This window comes from Xenopus laevis, chromosome 5S (genome assembly GCF_017654675.1).
Source record: "Xenopus laevis strain J_2021 chromosome 5S, Xenopus_laevis_v10.1, whole genome shotgun sequence".
Taxonomy (NCBI): Eukaryota; Metazoa; Chordata; class Amphibia; order Anura; family Pipidae; genus Xenopus; species Xenopus laevis.
In genome coordinates, this window is record NC_054380.1 from 50,532,229 (window position 1) to 50,554,374 (window position 22,146).

At 38.6% G+C, this 22,146-nt stretch overlaps 1 protein-coding gene across 3 annotated transcripts in view; it reads right to left on the reverse strand.

Annotated features, from left to right (window-relative positions):
* Nucleotides 1-22,146, reverse strand: part of LOC108717893 (signal-induced proliferation-associated 1-like protein 2) — a 175,521-nt gene that overhangs the window by 107,872 nt on the left and 45,503 nt on the right. For all 3 annotated transcript variants that reach the window (XM_041564533.1, XM_041564534.1, XM_041564532.1), the window contains exons 3-4: nt 19,293-19,426; nt 12,907-13,095 (exon numbers count right to left, since the gene is read on the reverse strand). In XM_041564533.1, coding sequence (XP_041420467.1) covers nt 12,907-13,095; nt 19,293-19,426 — 323 coding nt within the window. The remainder of the gene's footprint in view (nt 1-12,906; nt 13,096-19,292; nt 19,427-22,146) is intronic.

Here is a 22,146-nt window from a genome sequence, read left to right on the forward strand (position 1 = left end):
TTTGGGGGAAAAAATGGTGACTTGCACTTGAAATTGCACTTTGTACATTGCTCTTGCATTCATAAATGAGCTCTTATAACTGAACCCAACATAATTTAGCAAATCTCTCTAATATGATGGAGATGTTTGAACCGTATATCAAAAGTATGTTTGGTTCTTGCGAGGAGGGGAATTACAGGGGAATTATCTGTTATTGGTGATCTAAACATGTACCTAGTCACCAAACATAGAGTAACTTTGCCTTGTAGTTTGCCTTGGTTAACAAAATAATAACAAGATGTTTCTTACAAATAAAATCATTGGTGAAAGGTACATTTAGCACAAGCCCTATTCATTGCAATCATGTTGAACAAAGGGGTATACTGTCCATTTATAGCTGAAAATCATCATGTTTCTCAGATGAAGACAATTTTAGACCCTTACTGCCCCTCTGAGGCAAATTGGAGAGGTTTTAAATTGTTTTTTTTCTTGCCTTTCTCTGGATCAACTAGCAGTAGGTTGAACTTGATGGAAATGTGTCCTTTTTCAACCTAACTTACTATGTTATGGAGAGCTCTACTATCATGGTAATTTAATTCATATTGATATATATCTCTTAAAAACAAAGGTCTACACGCTGTGCCTGCCATGAAATGCTGTAGGGCACTCACTGTGCCTGTCGTGAAATGCTGGGGGGATACACACTATGGGGCACATTTACTAAAGGGTGAAGTGACTACCGCTGGCGATGATTCACCAGCGTGACATCATTTTGTTACATCGCAGATTTACTAACGAGGGAAGGCGTCACTTCGCTAGTGAAGAAGATAGACGCTAGCGTTGCTTCGCCACGCAGATTTTCGCTCTGGCGAATGGATGTAACTGCAAATTCACTAAGATGCGGATTTTACTGAACGTTACCTCTTTCCCCAGACTTGCCTTTGCCAGCTCACACCAGGCGAAGTGTAATGGAGTGCATAGGACACTGAAGTTTTTTCCTTTTCCAGAGTGATAGCCTGTGAAAGTCCTTAAAAATGTTTTTTGGGTAACCAGGTGCCCCATACATTTTCTAATATATGGAACACAAACTATATAGTGTGCTCATCCTCTTTTTTCAATGAAAACAGCATAAATAATAAATAATCACCAGCAGTTAATCTGCGTCTGAGCGCTCTCCTCTCTTTCTTCCAAAACTTTTTTTATTGGTTTATCACATTACATCCATGTACAATATGTAGTAACCATGTTTCTGATTTTTCGCAGATAACAGATGTTCCCCTAAACAGAGCGAATCACCAGCATTACAATCAGTTACAAGGAGAGATGACATTCCATTTGTATATTACATACCAATAAAAATTTTAACTAACAAACAAAACCGTCTACAGCTGAGTATTTTTCCATAAATGTTTATCACTTACTCCCAAAATAGTGCTAAAAAAATAGTGCTAAAGAACAGTAAAAATATTATCATAGAGGTTTCAACTCGACCAGAGAACCCGAAACAGTGTGAATGATAAGGTACACATTTAGGGGAAAATTTCTCAATAATATGACCGTATGACTAGTATAAGTATAAGGCAGCCTTGAAAAAGCAATTTTGCGAAACGCGCGTTGGCTTTCCATTTTCACTGGTTTATACCATTTTTAGATAAAACCTTGGGGGGGTTCTTTTTATAAAAAACTTTTTTATAGTGATCTGGGCGCTTCTCTCTGCTCAGATTATAGGAGATTCCTCGTCTGTATTCCTGTTTTACTGTTTTCACTATAAGTGCTCTGGAATTTGTGTGTTTTTTTAGAAAAGATAGCTTCTCAATCTAGCTAGTTAAAATAGAATTGAGACCACAGTTCCAGAAGCACTGACTTCTCCTCCTTTGTGGGGTCCCGCAGTTAGTAAAACAATCAGCTAGACAATACGGGACTTCTCCACCCTTCTACCAATTTCCTTTTCCTACCTTTTCTTGGAATCAGAGATATTTATAATTGCACTTTAAGTAATTTATATGTGAATCGATCACATTTGGTGGCACTTTACCACCCTTATTGGTGTTTTAGCTGGTTGTTAGTAATTTATTAATCAATGTTAAATGAATTGTTTATGAGTTAGAAATTACCAAATACACACAATATTTAAAAGGAAAATTAATTGTGTCTAAGTTTTAACCTATTTAATGTTAACTTATTGAGGTTAAGCACTAGCACTTTGTGGGATAAATTAAAAAAGGGGGGAACTCATAGATACTGGATCACGTGACCTAATGGTTTAACCGAAAACAAATCACACAGTGATAATATATATTCTTTTGTATTTTTTCTGATTAAGAAGACGGGGATACTTTTCTTCTTTTCTCCTATACAAAATTCTTTCATTAATCATTATCCAGTTCATCCTATGACGGAACATAATTATAGGAATGGAACGTTTTTTCCACGAAGCAGAAATGGTTTGTTTTGCTGCTATAAAGATAAACTGTATCAGTGTTTGAGTGTATTTACATGATACCGGAAGTTTTCTATTTAACAGCACAACCAGGGGATCTTTCCGGAGATTAACTCCCAGTATAGAATCTATTAAAGTAAATATCCTAGAACAAAAACTAGACGCCTCTCTACAGTGCCACCATACATGTAACATCGAACCCTCCAGTCCACAATTCCGAAAACATAACGGGCTAAAATTAGGATAGTATTTATGAAGTTTAGTAGGCACCAGATAGCACTTTATACTGTGTTTCTTGAGCCAGTAAATTAATCGAACTTTTGTGTGTAATCTCCCAAGATCGTTGCCATAAAATAGGTTCTATTGACATACCTAACTTTTTCTCCCATTGCCTAACATAAGTCGGAGGAGTAAGCAGGGAGGAATTTAAAATTTCTTTATATAACAGGGAGATCATCCCTCTACTACAAGGATATTTAATACACATGTGTTCCCACGCAGTCAAAGTTAAAACATTATTGAACCCTTTAAGTACTTTGGTGAGAAAATGATGAATCTGGAAATATCTAAAATATTCGCTTCCAGGCGGATCATGTTGCGTAATTATAGTGTCCCATTTTACAATACCTTGCAAGCCTAAAAATTGAGTCACATACTGCATATTATGTGTGTCCCACCAGCGGAAATCGGATTTCCGTACACTTGGGACAAAAGTAGGATTCCCAAATATAGGCATAGCCGGACAATGAGGGGAAGCTAGGGGTACTGTTTGCGTAACAGAATCCCAAACAGCCAGAGCCATTTTAAGAACAGGAGTGGAATTAGTAGGCCTTTCTTGCTTGGGGATCCACGGTAGTACCGCCGGAGAGATTGGTTTTAGAAGTTCTATTTCTATCTGAGTCCATAATGGAAGAGTGGGCCGATAAAAATGAATTAACGGCAGAATTTGTGCCGCTTAGTAATAAATGAGTAAGTTAGGAACACTCAAACCGCCCTTGTTTTTAGGTGCTATATGTGTTTTTTGTGATAATCTTGACTTTTTCCCATTCCAAATAAATTTGGTAAGTCCGGATTGCATTTTATTCAAAACATATTTTGGGACTTCAATTGGCAACATACGAAAATAATATAATATTTTGGGTAGGATCATAATTTTTATGGTATTTATCCTCCCAAGCCACGATATATAAAGATGGGACCAGCCTGTAAGCATTTTTTCTATTTCCATCCAAAGGTGAGGATAATTGGCCTGGTATAAGTCTTCAAGTTGAGGCGTTATTCTAATCCCTAAGTAAATCAGATATTTATCATTCCATTGTAAATCAAAATTGAGATGAATTAGTTTTTTATGTATCTGACTGATACCTAGGGCTAGGGCTTCGGATTTAGTTGGATTTATCTTTAGACCTGAGATAACCCCAAAGGAATGCAAGACGTTAAATAGGTGAGGTAACAAAGAGAGCGGCTTCGTAACCGTCAACAACATATCATCTGCAAATAACATTTGTTTATGTGAGAGCTGACCTATCAATACTCCAGGTATGTTCGAATTTTGCCTAATTAGGGCTGCTAAGGGTTCAATAGCTAATATAAACAGTAATGGCGAGGGGGGACAGCCTTGTCTCGTCCCTCTATGTAACGTGAAGGCATTAGAAGCAAAAGGGTACCATTTCAAAATGCTTGTGGGGTGTCATATAAAGCTTGGATCAACAGAATAAATTTATCACCAAAGTTCCACTTTTTCAATATGTAATACAAATAACCCCAGGTAACCATGTCAAAAGCTTTCTGTATATCTAACAACAGTAAGAGCACTGGGGTTTTGGAAGAAGTAAGAGTATATATTAGTTGTATAAACCGCCTTATATTCTCTCCACCGACCTGGTCCTGATGTATTAAGTTCGCCAAGAACGAATTTAAACGTGTGGCCATTATTTTCCTAATTCCTAATTATTTAATATGGAAATGGGACGATAGTTGCCACAATCCAGAAGGTCTTTGTTGGGTTTTGGTATTAATGCAATCTGAGCCAATATAGACTCCGGGTGCAGTATATTTCCTTGCAATAGCTTATTAAACATAGCTGTAAGATGGGGAGATAGAAGTGAGGCAAATTTTTTGTAATATAATATAGAAAAACCATCCGGACCTGGTGTTTTAGAGTTTGGGAGCAGTTTGATGGCTAATAAAGTTTCCTCAATTGTAATATTATTATCCATTATGTGTTTCTGTTCTGAAGTTAGTATAGGGAGCCGCAGATTCGCAAATAAAGCATCTGCTTGGGTGTCATTGAATTTGGGCGGTTCTTGATATATTGTGGAATAAAATTCCTTAAATTCCTGTAAGATTTTTTCCGGGTTACCTGTAATTATCCCAGTTTTAGTGCGAATTTTGTGTAAAGGGACATTTGGGGATATGACTAAATGTAAAGTACGAGCTAATGGAGTGTCCGGTTTATTTCCTTTACAATAACGCCTATTAATCTGCCATTGAGAAGAGTTTTCCACATCAAGGGTATATTGTAAATCTAGTTCCCTTCTAGTATCTATTATAGCGGTCTGTAATCTGGGGGAAAAATTTGCCTTGTTTTGCGTTTCCAAATACTGTAATTTTGCTTTTTTTTGTTGTTTACGGGCAGCCGCTATACTCATGAACTCACCTCTTATTACAGATTTGTGGGCTTCCCATAAGGTTATCGATGAGGAGACTGTACCATGATTTAGATCAAAATATTGTTTTATAGCACTTTCAACTTGCAAACGAAGATGAGGGGTTGCTAAAAGAGCATTATTCAATCGCCATCTATAATGAGAAGGCTTACATAATAGTGACCTTAGTTCTATCGAAACTACAGAGTGATCAGACCATACTATTGGCAAAATTTTTGCAGCAACCAAGTGTGGTAATAACGTTTGAGACAAAAAAATATGATCTATACCAGAGTATGTTTGATGTGGGCTAGAAAAATAGGTAAAATCCTTGGTTAATGACCATTTTTCCCCTCCAGGCATCAATAACAAAAGATCTCTGAAGAATTTCCAAAATTTTCCTGGCTTGGGTGGTGTCAGAGACAATATGTAAAGTAGTTTTATAAGTCTTATCAAGTTTCGCATTGAGACAAATATTGGAATCACCCGCCATTATAAATGGACCCCGTTGATTTGCCCGTAGTACCTTGTCTAACATTTCAAAAAAGCTTACTTGACCCGTGTTTGGTGCATAATAATTAAGAAATGTTATTGTGACATCTTGTATTTCTCCAATTAACAAAATGTAGCGACCATCCGTATCTCTCTTTATGGTCTGAATATTAAAGTGCAAACCCTTAGCAAAACAGATTGCCACATCATTTTTTTTTGTCAGGGCCGAGGCTAAATAGAAAGTTGGGAAATAACAGGACAAAAAGGAGGGTTTAGATGCTATGGAGAAATACGTTTCCTGCAAAAATAAAATATCTGAGTGAAGAGAGCGGTAGTATTTAAATACCTTTGACTGTTTTTGTGGAGAGTTGAAACCCTTTACATTATGCGTGATAACTTTTAAATTAGCCATAGTATCATATAAGTTTTAACAGCAGAAGCAAATGGCTAAAGTTGGATCTGCGGAATGTAATAAGGATAACACTAGGAGTAAAACTGATTTGTAGGTGGATAAAACTCAGCAGCAAGTAGACAAACTTTGTAACTGAAAACATAAATAAACATAAACATAAATTCAAAATACATAAAATGATGTGAGATCTATACTTCACCTTCTTGCGACGTCTCATGATAGAACCCTGTCAGGAATGGAATAACAGGTTGTTCCTTGGAGCCTATTGTAAAGTTAACTAGAAAGCATATCGAACATGCAACAAATATAATTATCAGGTTAGTAAGAGCAAAATATGGATAAGAATTGTCCAGGACCGCTGATAAAGATAGAATTCACCAAAGACAAAAGTCAATCTTCCCCCGAAGAGGTGAGGTGTTAACAGGTTGCAGTTTAAGTTGAAGTTGCTGTACTAGTTCAGTAGCTTCTTCCAGAGCTGTAACAGAATACTGTTTTCCACGATGTAAAAAATACAGACGAAATGGAAAAGCCCATCTATACTTAATATTGTTTTGCAGAAGGATCGCAGTGATGGGTTTGAACGATCTTCTTTTGGCAATAGTAGCTGGAGCAATGTCTGCAAATAGTTGAAGAGAATGGCCATCATGTTCCAGTAGCGGAGCTTGTCGAGCTGCAGACATAATCGCTTCTTTAGTGGTGTAGTAGTGAAGCTTGAGAATTACATCTCTGGAATTACCATCTTGTGGCGGCCGTCCCAGCGCTCTATGTATCCTATCAATTTCCAGTTTAGAGGAGGGAAGATGTGGGACCAAGTTGCGAAAGAACTCTGTCATGTCGTCTTCCAAATTTTTATATGTTTCAGGCAATCCCCTGATTCTAATATTGCCTCGGCGAGACCTATTTTCCATATCTTCAAGCTTGTCTTGTAGCTCATGTATTTGAAATCGGGGTGTATCAATATCAGTCTCATGCCCCTCCAGTACTGTTGTGGTGTCATCCATCCTGGTCTCTAAGGTATCAGTTCTCTTACTTATCTCCTTTATTTCTTTCGATAGGGAGGCTGTGATTTTTTTAGTGGTCACATCCAATTCCATACGTAACATTATCTTAAATTGTTCGATTAAGGCGACATCCCTTGAATGTGCTTTAGTAGGTTGTCTTTGAGGGAGAGATTGTTCAGCTTGGTCCTCTCCTTCCTCCGACCAATTGACTGCCAACCAGTTTCTTTAGCTAAGTATACATCCAAGTTGTGTGACTTCTTTTCTTTTTGCTTTTCCTGGTGAGGAGGAACAGCTTTCCCAAGCTTCCCCATTGTACAGGATAGTGGATTTGTAATTTCAAATAGTATAGAATATGGAACAGTTCAGGTTAATGAAGCAATGTTACAGTGCAAAGTAGTAATTTAGCTCCAAGGATTACACCTTTGCCTTTAAGAGAGGCACATATCGCATAAGGTGCGTTTGCTATCCATTCAAAGCATAAATGGAGACAATGATATCCATGCACAAGTTGACAAATAGTGCAGATCAAGAACAGGGTTCAATGTGGGGGGGGAGAATGGAGCGTGATCTTAAAATGCAGCAATTATGGTTGTTGGTAAATATCAACAGGAGACTCCGGCTGTTGTCACACTAGAACACAGTGGGTACTTTGAGAACAGAGTTTGTAACGTGGCTATGTAGCTGCAATGTCCCCAGTGCATAGGAAACTCTGACGTTAGATCTCTAGGGCCCCACCAGCAATGCTTAGTTATACTGCGCACTTAGGGCCTTAGCATAGCCCTCAAGCACAAAAATCAAGGAAGAGCAGTCTCATAAGAATAACAAGCGCTCAGCAAGATATAGTTCAAAGATGAGCAGTAACCATTCCCCTGAGTGTCTCAGTTGCAGTTACCTTTGGTGCGTGGTATCCAAGATGGCGCCCAGTGAGACAGTGCGCGCATGAAGTTCCAAAGGCCTCAGCGATGGAGCGTGCCTGAGCTCCCAAAACTGCTCTCAAGCAGATTGACTCCGGTTCGCACCGACAGCAGAAAGCATCCGGTAAGGATTCAGAACAGTCTGAGTTGATTATATTGCAGTCTGGCCGTAAAATCACCCAGGATATGCGTCTGCCTCTGCTCGCAGCTAGCTCCGCCCCCCACTCTCCTCTCTTTCATTGAAAAAAGTGGATATCTCTGGATGACTGGTACATCTTTGTGAGAGGATTGATGTATTTATAAATAAGAGATCATTAGGCTGAGCGCGGATCTTCACAGTTTTCTCTATATGTGTAGGGCATTATAACAACTATATTTTCTTTATTAAGGTTTCCTGGACTTGTGTAATGTAATGTATTTGCTGCAACATAAACGTCCATTAAATGTTATAATCTCCTGCCGTATGCAAATTAGCTTAAGCGAAGACCTCTAACGAAGTTGCGCTAGGCATAACTGTACGCTAGCGCATCTTTTCTTTGATTGCCGATGTAACGCTAGCTAAATTTGCCAGCGTTCAGCTCGTTGGACCCAACTTTCATTTTCACCTGGCGAAGTGTAGCGATGGGTGCAAAGCCGTCGCCGATAAATTTCCGCAGGTTAGTACATTTCCCCTATGCCTTTCATGAAATGCTGTGGGGGCACACATTCTGCCTGTCATGAAATTCTGTGGGTCACTCATTCTGCCTGTTGTGAAATGCTAAGGGTCCACTCACTGTGTCTGCTTCGAAATGCTGGGAGAGCCATACACTGTGCCAGTTGTGGCATGTTGGGGGGGGGCTACACACTGTGCTTATCATGAAATCCCTCACTACACCTGTTATGAGATGCAGTGGGACCAAAGACTGCCTGGCATGAAATGCTGGGAGCCACACATTGCACCTGGTGTGAAACATTCTAAAGGGTGCACTGTGGTTGCCATGGGGCCTGGACTGGATTGCCACTCTTGAAGATATGTGGGTCACTCAGCTCACAACTGATCCATAGAATGTTCCAAGTACAAGCATTATATGGCACTATGTAATGGCTTATTTGAAGCCCCACTGACCTCAGTATCAGGAATAACACCGTTTGTGACCCTATATTGTTACTTTGGACAAAATTTTTTATTTGGGTCTTTATTAAAGGAATAATGCATATTTGATGATATCAAACAGTTTAAAAAGACCCCTGGTGTTCAGATTTAGGATGTAAAGTGTTGAAGTTTAAAAACATTGTTTACGTTTATATATATCCATAATTTTTGGACAAATACTGAAACAAATCCTAATTCGCATAGTATGAATTAAAAAAAATAAATCAAAACATTGTATGAATTGTGAACAGAAAAATTTATTCAGTGCACTCTTAAAATATATGTGTGGTTCCTTGTACAAATACTGTATATAGACTGAATATGCAGTACCAATCTAGTCTTATGCAGTTCATGCTCCCAGAGTCTTATTAATGGAAGAGGCAATTCAGATGCGCATGCCTGTTGAGACTAAGCTATTTTTAATCAAAAAGCATTTTTTAAATATTTAAATTATAGCTTTTACATCTCTATGAAAGGCTTGTTCATATTTATTATTAACATGTATTTATATATGAATGCTTGAATATATAAATTTTGTATGAAGACATCAGTTTCAGTGAACCTTAGATCCATTTTCTGGTTTTATAGCGGATACCATTCTACAGATCCACTCTCAGGCTACTACTCATGGCTGTTTTAAGGCCTTTTGGGCCCTGGGCAAAGATCCAATTGGTGGTCCCCTTCACAAATCGTCAAATCGAACAAATCATCACTTATACCATTACCATACAATTGTAGTTACACACACTCAATATTAAGATAAAGAAAAAACAAAACAAACAAGTTGAAGAATTGATAACAATCAGTAATAAATATAAAACTTACATAGGCATTATGTATAACTTACATTATACATAGGCACTTCACACATTGGAATGGAGTTCAGTAATGCACATGATGGCAGTGTAATAACTTACCTTGGTGGTCTAGTGGGAGGGGGTCTGCAGGGACGCCTGTAGCCTCCTCGGCGGGGACGCCCGCCACGCTGCAGCTCCTCTAAAAGTTCAGTTTCTTAAGGCGCACGCAGCGCGCTACTTCCTTATTTATTGGCGCATGCGCGCTGGAGTGGTGATGCCAGCGCGCAGTGGCACGAAGTTTAAAAGTATTTCCTTGCCCGTTATAGGATCGTATTTTATAGTTCCTGGTGCTTCTGAGCCTATTATTCTGATTGTTATCTGATTCCTGTTGTGGCCCCTGCCTGTTTTGACGATTCTAATCTCTGTAATCATGACCCTGCCTTGTAACCGACTATTATCGGTATCCCTCCTGATTGATCTCCTGGTTTGACCCTTGCTTGTCTGACTCCACTTGTACTCTGCCTGCCCCGACCCGGCCTGATCTAACTTCGCTTTCTGTCTACGCCTTGTACTGCGACCTTCTGCCCAAAAGACTTCTGCTTTACCATCGTGCCCCTTTGCTTGTCCAGAACCCTTCGCTTGGCACCTCTCTTAATAAGACCTGGCGGCATCCAATTAGCCGAGGGCTCCTCCCGAGGTGAAAGTTGGCTGTTAAAGGCGGAACAAGAGCCGAGAACTGGGTGCTTAGCACTGGTTCTGGATTTAGTGTGCCGACCGTGACAGTCAGAAAAAAAGCACAACTGTCTCTCATACCCTCACTATGCACTTCTTTCCATCTCTTTTACTTCCATGTGCACTTATGATGTGAGCAGCATTTTTTTCCAAATGAACCTGAAGTTTTGAGTTTATAGGTCGGGAAGGAACTGGATTAGGCTGAAAAGGTGATCTAATGTGCACATACTAATCACATATGGGCCAAAAACATGTTTTATATTGAAATAGTTTTAAGAAATAAGGCATTAGCTTTTGTATGGAGACAAGCTGATTGTAAGTGTCTGCACTGTGTTTTTCGTTTAGGTAGATGTGTTAGGTACACATTTGGGCACTGACTCACGGTTCTTTGCAGAGCTTATATCTTCTGTGACATACTGACCATTCTGTCTCTAGTTCCCGCAATTTTCTTGCGCCCGCCTGCCTGCTCAATTTAAAAATATCCAACCTAGGCTGTGCGCCATTGGCTGGCAGCTATTTCTTCACTAGCTTGTTCCTGGTTTAGCTTGTGCTCCATTGGCCACTGGGGATGTCAACCAATTTCCCATTTAGTCCATGCTCACCAGTGCAGTGCCCTAGGCAGGGCCGGATTTACATAGTGGGCACCCCTAGGCCCACTCCCTTTCGTCGCCCCTGTCCCCTCCAGGGTGACAAGAGCAATGGGGATTGGTGCATGGGAAATTTAAAAAATGATTGTATCTCTGGCGCATCCCCAGTGTTTTTGAACCAATGTGGGTGTGGTTGGGCAGCATGCCGCCCCCCTAAAATCCTGCTGCCCTAGGCCCGGGCCTAGGTGGCCTTTCCACAAATCCGGGCCTGGCCCTAGGCATCCTAGCCAGCAACCTCGCTCTGAAACTGCTGAGAGAGTGAATAGAGTGCAGTAGTAACTGTTTTGTATTGCATATCTACTGATATAAATGTAAAAATATCTAAAATGGTGCTATTTACATGAAGGACCTTAAATATTTGCCATAGGATATATACCTGTAACTGTGCACTGTGCAACTCTATGCCAATAGAAATATGTGGAAATAAGTCTGTAAGTTATTGTTATGCACTGCAAAGAAAGATCATTTTGACTGTTTATTATTGTAGGGGACACCCCAACTCCTTAAGATACAGTACTATTTCTCTACTTTTCTGAGCAGTTGTGAGTATGAGGCTAGAGTTCATGGTGATGTGACTTTGATTGGACTGGCTCACTCAATTCCTGGGCATAATAGAACAAAGCAACAAAACAACACTTCTTGCATTCATAGAGTATTAGGGTTAGAGAAGCAGAAACCAAGGAACAGAACTTGTGTATGCCAAAAAGTCTCTGAAAGTCCTTTACTCTAGAGAACCAATCTTCAGCCAGATGTGTGTGGTTATTCTAACTTTGAATTTCTGAATCTTTTCACAAAAGAATTTAAATTAAAAATATGAACAAACTTAAATGTGTGCTTATTTATGAAGAAACTTTATTGAATAAAAACATGGAATAAAGCAACTTGAATGCAGCAAATTCATATTGTACTCATCATTTTGAATGGGTCTATATTGCATATGCCTGCTACATATAGCAAGCAAATATTGTCAATTCACCAAATGAGAGAGATGGAAATCTAAAGATTTACCTGTGCATACCTTTCATAAAGGTAGAAAGTGTTTCTACTATATACAGAATCAGTACACAAAGCAATAAAAAAAGTGGTTAATGTATCAGGTAGTGGATCAGGAGCATAAGCTGACAATATGGGCTATTTCACACTGTGGTATTTGTCACTGCTAGAAAATACCAGAAAATACCCTTCCATAGATAATGCTGACAACCATCTCTGCTAGTTTTGTTACATTCAAATTTATTGGAGTAAAAAAAAATTCAGATAACTTCGAAACATTTGATAAATAACCCTCATTTCAGCCGAAATGTTTAACAACTTAAAACTTAAAGCATTCACAGCATCCTGCAATTTATGCCTCCCTTGAGCAATTGGTGAAAACCTTGCCTCAAGCAGCAGTTTGCCGCAGGTTACCAGGGGCAGCAGGCCCTGAAACACCCCTACCTGCAGGAGCTATTCAGCAGCAGCTGCCCTGACACCACATAGCACTCACCCCCTGGGCTTAACTTTATAGCGTGGCAAGTTGTAGCTGCTTAAAACACTGCAAACAATTATTTTATGAAATGTACAGAGATAGAAACGTTTCTGCACAACCTGCCAAATAACAAGTCTCATAATTTAAGTCCCAATCATCTGTATTGTACATAGAGTCATCTAAGTTACACATACTTAAACATGTTAAATAGCCAAACCAAATGCAATTCTGGTTTATTACATACCCCTTGTTCATCTAACTTGAGCAATAGTTCTGTGACTTTGGCAGAGTTTGAGGCTTGCCGCAAGCATTGTATGTTAAGCTCTGGTACCACATACTCCAAAATCTCTTTGTGAGGCAATCCACGTGTTGTGCCATGCTTGGCTGTGGATGGTACAGCATCTTCTAAAACTGAGCCTCTCAAAGTAGTGAGCTGCAGAAAAGAAGGTTGTTAAATAATAATGACATTGCAGAAGAAAAAGTAGTCAAAATTTTGAGCAATAACTTCCCAAACTTCCCAACACATTAATCTTCTATATTAGTAATAATCAAACCAACATCTAAACTTTTATCTCTGGATAACATAATATTTCAGTTCTTCAAGAAATGTAATTTATTTGACTAAATATTGCTAGCTTAATGTGCTTCTTCTATCTGTTAAATTTAAGTACAGTTTTGGGCTCTATTATCTATAATGTAAAGCACGATGGCTACATAACTTTAAAAAAAAAAGAAGCCTCTTTACAAATCTCCAAATATCCCACACCAACAGCAACACTAGAGTAGTAGCCTCCCTAGATTCTGAAAAGGCCTTTGACTCTGTAGGACTGCCTCTGGCAAGTATTCCACAAATTTGGTCTTGGTAACAGATTTACATTGGGTCAAACTACTCTACAAGTCTCCAACAGCCAAAGTCAGAGTGAACTTCTGAGGAAGTGGTGTGAGGCCACGAAACGCGTCGAGCGTGGGGGTAGATACACTGTTGCTCAAGATTGTTTTTACGATGTCATCACTAATAAAATTTGATACTTTTTAAAGGACCTTAAGACTGCCTGGTGCTCCGTGATTTAGATATTTATCGGAGAGTGAACAATGTTACCTCTGAACCCTTCCAGCTAAAAAGGGGAACTAGACAGGGATGCCCCCTCTCCCCTGTTCTCTTCACACTGGCAATCGAACGCCTAGCCATTCTGATATGAGACTGTCCAACTATACAAGGGATCCAATATACTAACATTACGGAAAAGGTTTCCTTCTTTGCAGATGGTATCCTAATATACCAAGGAGACCCAGAAGACTCTCTCTCTGCCCTTCTGACCATAGTCCAGAACTTTGGAAAGTATTCTGGTCTGAGAATTAACTGGGAAAGTCACAACTTTATAGCATTGACTCTAATCCCTCCACACTACCACCCCCAGGCCTACACCTAAAATGGGCCAACTCATTTAAATCCCTGGGTGTCCACATACACACAGACCCATACTCCTTTATACAGAACAATCTAGACCCAATCATTGATTCTCTTTCCGGTACCCCTAAACACTGGGCTAATCTCCTACTGACGCTATGAGGCGTGTGAACATCATAAAGATGATATACTTACCTAAACTTCTATACATATTTCATAACACTCCATTTATCATTCCCCGTTTCTTTTTTTTAGGAAACTTAAACTCATACTCCCATTCATCTGCGCCAAGAAGACCCACCCGCATCTCCTGGGAAAGACTGATGGCCCCATTACTAAAGGGGGATTGGCCTTCCCACACTTCTACCTCTATTACCTGGCCTCCCAAATCTACTACCTGCAATGGTGCTTCTCCCCCAACCCCTACAAACCCAATATGGTCCTCCAAGCCTCCATCCTACACTCTATAGAGAGCCTTGGTACCTACCCCTACAGGCACCCTTCCGATATGGTGACCCTGTGAAGCACCCTTGCCACTCTGCAGAAAGCATGGTCTATGGCGCTAAAACTTCTGGGCCACCCAGTACCACACATGTCAACCAACCTTCCCTTGTGGGGCAGCTTATTGCTTCCTCACCTACATGACCTGCCTGATTTTGTGTACTGGGCATGCCTAGGCCTTAAAAAGTTGTCTAATACCGAATGAGCCCACATTCCAATACTTACAAGAGCAGCTTCCTGGTCAACAAATCCAAATAAAAAGCTCAGACACGCCTTCCAGGCCAGGTTCACAACCTTACTCCAGCAATGACTACGGTCAATATAGAGCATACTCTCTATCACCCCTCCCCTGCTAAATTACTGTATAGATTATACCAGAACGTCATGGTAACAGTCAAACCCCCAATTTGACAAAGCATACCAAAGGCCATTCCGGACATCGGCCTACAGTTTCTTAATCTCGATTAGGGACAGACTGATACATTATTCATTAAGTTTATATAACCCCTTTCAAACTGAAAAAAGCCAAGACAATTTGTGCCTCGATGTAAATCCCCAGGTGCCAATTTTATCCATATGATCTGGTCCTGCTCCTGGGTTAAGAGATCCTGGACCAAGGTAATTCAAACTCTAGCCACTGAACTGGGCACAACACAGATAGTTGACCCAGTGGATTGCTTATTGGGAGTGATTGATCTCCACACAGGCACTAACAGTTGTTAGAAACAAAAACTTGTTATAGGCATGACACTGTACCTGCACCACACAACTGAAAAATGTCTATTATATTCTGTTTCGGATTGTTTTGTGTTGCTAAAACAATAAAAATTACCTTTAAAAAACAACAAAAAAGGAGACGTGCTCTAAATGCAATTAGTCAAAAGGATGTGATTGCACTTACAAACTCTGTCAGGTTCAAACATAGAATGAGTATTTAGGGGTCCGTTTACTAAAGTGCGTTAAAAATATTCGCACAATATATAGACAGAATTTTCGCCAAATATGTTATCGCCAGTTTACTAACCTGCGGTAAATATAAATTTGCGAATTTTCTTGCGCAAGAATAATTGTTTGACGGTTATCGCATTCGCTGAAAATAACGCTACGTACACATTAACGCATGGTTTACTAAACAGCGAAATGTGCTAAAGACAAAATTAACGCCAGAATATTCACAAACTTTTACCGCCAACCTATGTAGTGGCGTAAAAGTATTTTTTTCGCCGGAAAATTCTCAAGGGGCAGGAAATATCCCATAATACTGTTTTTTTTTTTACCCATCATTCTTTGCTGAAAGGAGACAGATCTGTAGCTATTGCTGACAGGATGTTTTGGCTTCTGCTTCTATCTGTTGCAACAGCAGCAGTTTCAGCTCAGAGTTGTATTATTGGCAGCGGGCATCACAGTCCAAGGATTCGTCAGCCTCTAACTTTTTTGGTTTCATTGTGATTGGCTACATTAAACTGTGCATTTCTATGAAGCAAAGAGATTGACTGGTATCATTTTTTGTTCCTATGATTCTATTGGCAGAAGGGTTTATATGATGCATACATGTTTGATTGGTGTTACTCTGGTGATGTTGTTGGATGGTATAATCATCAGTCAATAAAGTTTATGAGTTTTGAAGATGCATTTCTGGCCATAAACGTCACAGTAAAAATTGCCATAATAACCGCCATAAAACAAGACAGCATAAATATTCGCAAAAACTTAATTTCTCGCCAGAAAATTCGCAACTCGCTAAAATTACTGCTAACGTAAGCTGGTTCCTTAACGTAGTTACCGCAAGTGATCGCAATGACTTCTGAGCGCATCGCTGTTTAGTAAACTTAGTCGCTGTGAATATTCTGGCGTAAAAATATTCTCAGCGATAACATGCGGAAACTTAAAGTCAGATTTACCGCACTTTAGTAAACGGACCCCTTAATCCTTAGCTCATTTGTTCTTAAAGGAGTTGATCACCTTCCAAACACTACAGTACAGTTGTTTTCTGATTGTTTACCATAAACAAAGACTTTTTCCATTTGCTTTCCATCTTTTTGTTTTACTGTTTTACCAATATTTAAGTTTAATGTTCCTGACTCTAGTGTTTTAGTCTGGCAGCTCAGTGATCCAGAAAGAGCTGGGCCAGGCCGACCAGGTGCCCTAGGCAACCCGATCGATGCAAGCGCAGGAGCCAGTACACGGGCATATAGAGATGAAAACTCAGGGATTCTGCTCAGCAGAGACAAAGATAAGAAATGTATCAACTAATGTATCATATTAGTACAGTTAAAGAGTCGGCGACCCCCCCCCCCCTGCAGAGCTGCTTTAGGTGAAAAATGAAATTTTATATTTAAATATTAGAAAAATGGTCACATAAAAAAAATAATAAGTAATAGGAAAAAGGTTTTATTTCTGATGAACAACCCGAAGCCATCTGAATTGGAAAGGTGAACAACCCCTATAATATGTTTATTGATTACTGCATCCTACTCCTCATAGATATTCCAACAAATTGCCTTTCACAAAACCAATCTGTTATAAATTCTGCTGCTAGACTTATTCATCTATCTCACTACTCAACATCAGCTGCTCCACTATGCATATCTCTTCACTAGCTCAAAATCTTCTCTAGAATCAAATTCAAACTACTCACACTTACATTCAAGGCCCTTAACAATGAAGGCCCTCTCTATATTTCCTCTCTGATCTCAAAATACACTACTTCATGCAACCTTCGTTCTGCTTCTGACCTTCGCCTCTCTGGCACGCTTTGCCAGGAGTAGTGAGCTACTACTTCCCTATTCCCTATTGAAAGGGGACCTGTCACCCTAAGGAATCCTTTCAAATCCTATTCTCTCATAATGCTTCATTCTAATCCATCATTAAAGGGGACCTGTCATCCCAAGAAATAATTCCAGATTCTTCTCTATCATGTTAGTTGAGCAAAATAAACTTTACATATACTATATTTTAGGGATGCACTGAATCCAGGATTCGGTTCGGGATTCGGCCAGGATTCGGCCTTTTTCAGCAGGATTCGGATTCGGCCGAATCCTAATTTGCATATGCAAATTAGGGGCGGGAGGGAAATTGCATGACTTTTTGTCAGAAAACAAGGAAGTAAAAAATGTTTTCCCCTTACCACCCCTAATTTGCATATGCAAATTAGGGTTCGGATTCGGTTCGGTATTCGGCCGAATCTTTCACGAAGGATTCGGGGGTTCGGCCGAATCCAAAAAAGTGGATTCGGTAAATCCCTACTATATTTATTATTTAAATTGTGTTTCCTTCAGTCTTGGAATTACACAATCACAGCACACAGGCAGGAGCCATTTTGTAAACTCTGTTAATAAGGCAAATTGTGCATATCTTGCATATGCACCAGAATGGGGTACCTAAGGCCATGTGCAGTGCCCTACACATTTTTTAGAGCCTGGGGAGGGAAGGGGGAATGTGAGGAGAACAGTGACATTTAGGAATTGCTAAATGGAAAGTGAAAGTCATTGACTGACCAACTTCTATGCCTCAGGCATAGAGGCGGGACAAGCAATAAATGATTGACAGCTCAGATATTTAAACACCTTTATAACAGGTATGGATGTTTTAATAGAAAAAAAGGATTTGGGTTCCATGTTTAATTTGCAAAGGACTTTCATTATGCAGCTTTTTATGTGTAGGTGACAGGTCTGCTTTAATGCATTAGGGAATTTGGACTGAAACTTGTAGAATACATTAGCCACACCCCTTTGACTAGTGATTATTTAAGCATACAAACTTTTGTTTCTCAGAAAAGGAAGAAATTGAGTACAGGTATCAGATATATTATCCAGAATGCTCTGGACCTGAGTTTTCCAGATAAGGGATCTTTCCATAATTCGAAACTCCATACTGTAAATCTATTAAAAATGATTTAAACATTAAATAAACTCAATAAGATTTTTTTACCTCCAATAAGGATTAATTATATATTTGTACAGGTAGTGTTTTCTTATTAAAAAGAAAAAGGAAATCACTTTTAAAAGTTTTTTTTTTTTAGTCTTTGGGAGATGGCCTTCCCATAATTCTGAGCTTTTTGGATTTCCAAGTAATGGATCCCATAACTTGTTGAGGAAATTCACTCAAATGTTAGCCACAGCAACAACTTCTTAACATACAAATGCAGTGACATTCAGATACATTTAAACATAAATCTCTCTCTCTTTTATTCACAAAGGAATCTTCATAACACAAGAACTTGTAACAGTGTTTAACAAAAGCAACAGTAACTCAAAGACTTCACCAGACTTCACCAGGTTAGACAATTACAGATGCCATTTGTGAGCATTTTGCTTTCACACAAGTTGGAATTCATGTGGTGGCAAAACATTGGAAAATACCCCATGTGCCATTGCACTTATAGTGCTAAGCACTGTGCTTGTCTCAGAATCTAATAAACTTAAAAAATCTAAGGGAAAGGCTATGAATGACGAACTACCACACACCAAATATATTCTGTTTAAGCAATTCATTACTGGTATTGAGAAAAACATGTTGCCTAACAATACATAGTATTGGCTGGAGCTGTTGTAGCAGTCACTATATTGTAAAAAAAAAATGTGTGCGTATATATATTTGAAAAAAGTATAATTTTTAAATGTTAACTTATTATTTAATCCCATCTCACACAATGAAACATTCAAATTTAAAATGTGCAATTGATTTTTTTTCACAATGAAAATTTGTTTTAATACTTTTACCTCACTTGTACGAAAAATTATACGGTAGTTGAACTGAGATCCTTCTTTCTCTCTTATATCTTCCACCTTCTCTCTTCGAATGCCTACTGCAACTGGTCCTAAGTTTTCATCTATTCCAAAGTAATTTTGGTGGTCTAAGCAAGAAATGATTAATAAATAAAATTAGTTATAGGTTAGAAAAAACACTCCAGAGTAAAAAGAAAAAACTAATAAAGAAAATAACACCAATAACACGGATAACAGCACTTTACGGTAATAAAAGGTTAATTAAAAATAGGTTAAGATCAATAAGGATAAAAAAATGGTTCCAGTATAACAATGATAAACATAATCAAACCCACTATGGGATATAATATGGTATGAAAACACAATTACAGTAGGTACTGTGCTAATTTGAAAAATGCAAGAAATGCACATAAAAAATACACAGTAGTAGAATTAACAATAATTACATTAAAACCAAGTTTTAATTTACACAGGCTAAAGGACAGGTATTCTGCTATTTCTTTCTGCAGCCAGCAAGATGATAATGGGTAGAAGCGTACAATAATTATATGCAGGAAATATTGTGTGTGGAATAGTGGGATGAAACATGTGACTGGGTTGCGACTTTAGATGGTTCCACTATTTCTAGAAAAGATTAAAAAGACAGTGAAGCCAAAATTAAAGCCACACACTAAAGCAATTAAGGCAGAACTTGGGTAAGACCTATGTATAGAGATTTCAGCTGATTTTAAAGAGATGGTGACATTCTCATGTCTTTGTGTTCTTTCTTGAAAAGTACCTATTCAGTGCTGCGCTATATAAATACATGTTAATCATACATATCCTTTAGACCATTTTCTTCAATCTAATCTCTTTTAATGTAAACTGGACATAGGTTGTTTCTCATTTAAGAGGGTGCTGGACTCTGACAGGCTCTTATGGGCCCTTGAGAGGATTTCAATCAAGGCTTGCATAACTGAACTTATATGCCTGACTGACAGGAAGAATCTAGAAGAGTAGTTAAATTGTGTTGTTGGCTTAAACCTCTGCATCTTTCATGTTAATGTATGTGACTATAATATAATGATCCTTCACCACACTACAAAACTTCTTTCCTACACTGCTCTGAACTTTTCTCCCTATTACTTCATTATGTATGTGTAGCCCATGACTAACTGCCTACTTGCTTTTCATGTACAGTACAAGTCAGTATAAACCCCTTGTAAGCAAGGGGAACACCTCACAAAGCAACCTCTGGATTGATAGAAAGCTTAGTGATGAGGTAGGTAATAAAAAAACATGAATTTAATGCATTCAACTTAGCTGGGACAGCTAAAACATTTATTGGGTACAAAGAGACCTTACAAATATAAAGGTAAAGATGTTTTTAGGGTCAGATTATATTCATCCCAGGGTGCTAATAAAACTCATCTTTGTTATTGCCAAACTGCTATACCTAATTTTCTGGGATCTAGGTCTGGCATGCTAAAAAATTGGCAAATTTCTAATGTGGTGCTTTTATGTAAAAAGCGATTCCTGTTCACACCCTGAACATTATAGTGTTGGAAAGCTTTTGGAAGGTGTAATAAGAGATAAGATACTTGAATACGTTGCAAATTACATTACTATATGTTTGTGACAGCATGATTTTATATGTAATAGATCTAGCCATACACACATAATTGCGTTCTATGAGGAAGTGCAGAAGCCTGGGCATTGGGGTGGCAATGGATGTGATCCACTTCAATTTTGCAAAACCATTTCATACAGTATGACACAAAATGTTACTGAAAGAAAAATGGTCTGAAACATCGTGGGGATCATTTATAAACACTGGGCAAATTTGCACCTGGGCAGTAATCCATAGCAACCAATCAGTGATTAGCTTTCATCAGCCATCTGCAGATTAAGCACTGAATGCAATCATCTTATCTCCTATAAGGAAGGCAGGGACGAGAAATCAAGCGCCGCAAGCGGAGTTCATTAAGTTATTTCTAAATAAAGACTTTGCAATTTTGAAGTTTAACATGTGTTGGTGGGTTTTTTTTGTAGAATACTAACAAATTAATTTTTTTAATTTCTTTGATGTTACTGATCCTTTAAGTTTGTTAATTAACGAACTTGAGCCTGGCTTTGTTAATGTTGTCTCTACTTTTGATGATAATACTATATTGTGCAAAACTGTAAGCTCCATGCAGAATGTTGCCACTATGTAGAGAGATTTGACTGAATTGGGGAAATAGGCATCAAACTAGCAAATAAGGTTTAATGGTGATTAATGCAAAGTTATGCACTTTGGTAGAAATAACATAAATGCAAGTTATGCACTAAATAGTGCATAAAATAGTAGGGAATTTTCAGTCATTTTTTAATAAAATGTGCCCCCCAACTTCTAAATCTACACTGCCATTTTTCACCGAATTATTATAGCCGATGAGCAGTCTCTGTGCATGTGCCAAGATAATCCTGAAACGTCTCTCTTTTGTGTGCTGGTCTTTATATTTACAGAACAGCTCGCATTCTGCTCCTGATCTCAAAGCTCTCTTCTGTGATATGCTGTCCAGTCTGGTCTGTCTCAGACCCCATTGGATTATGGGTTATTCCTAAAAATAAATCTTTTTATTAAGTGTACTGTTGCAGGCAAATTTGTGGAGTAGATTAGACAGCCGTACCTAAGTTATTAAGCTAATGTTTTTATTAGAAGACTATTAGGGGAATGTAATAAAAGTCACAAAGAGCAAAACAATTTGCACAAATAAGAATACAAATTTGCATTTTTAAATGTAACATTATTCCTTAAACTGTTATTGCATTGTGAATTTTAATTGTGCATTGCTCACTTGTAAGAAGTGCTTGAAGGTGTCGTAAT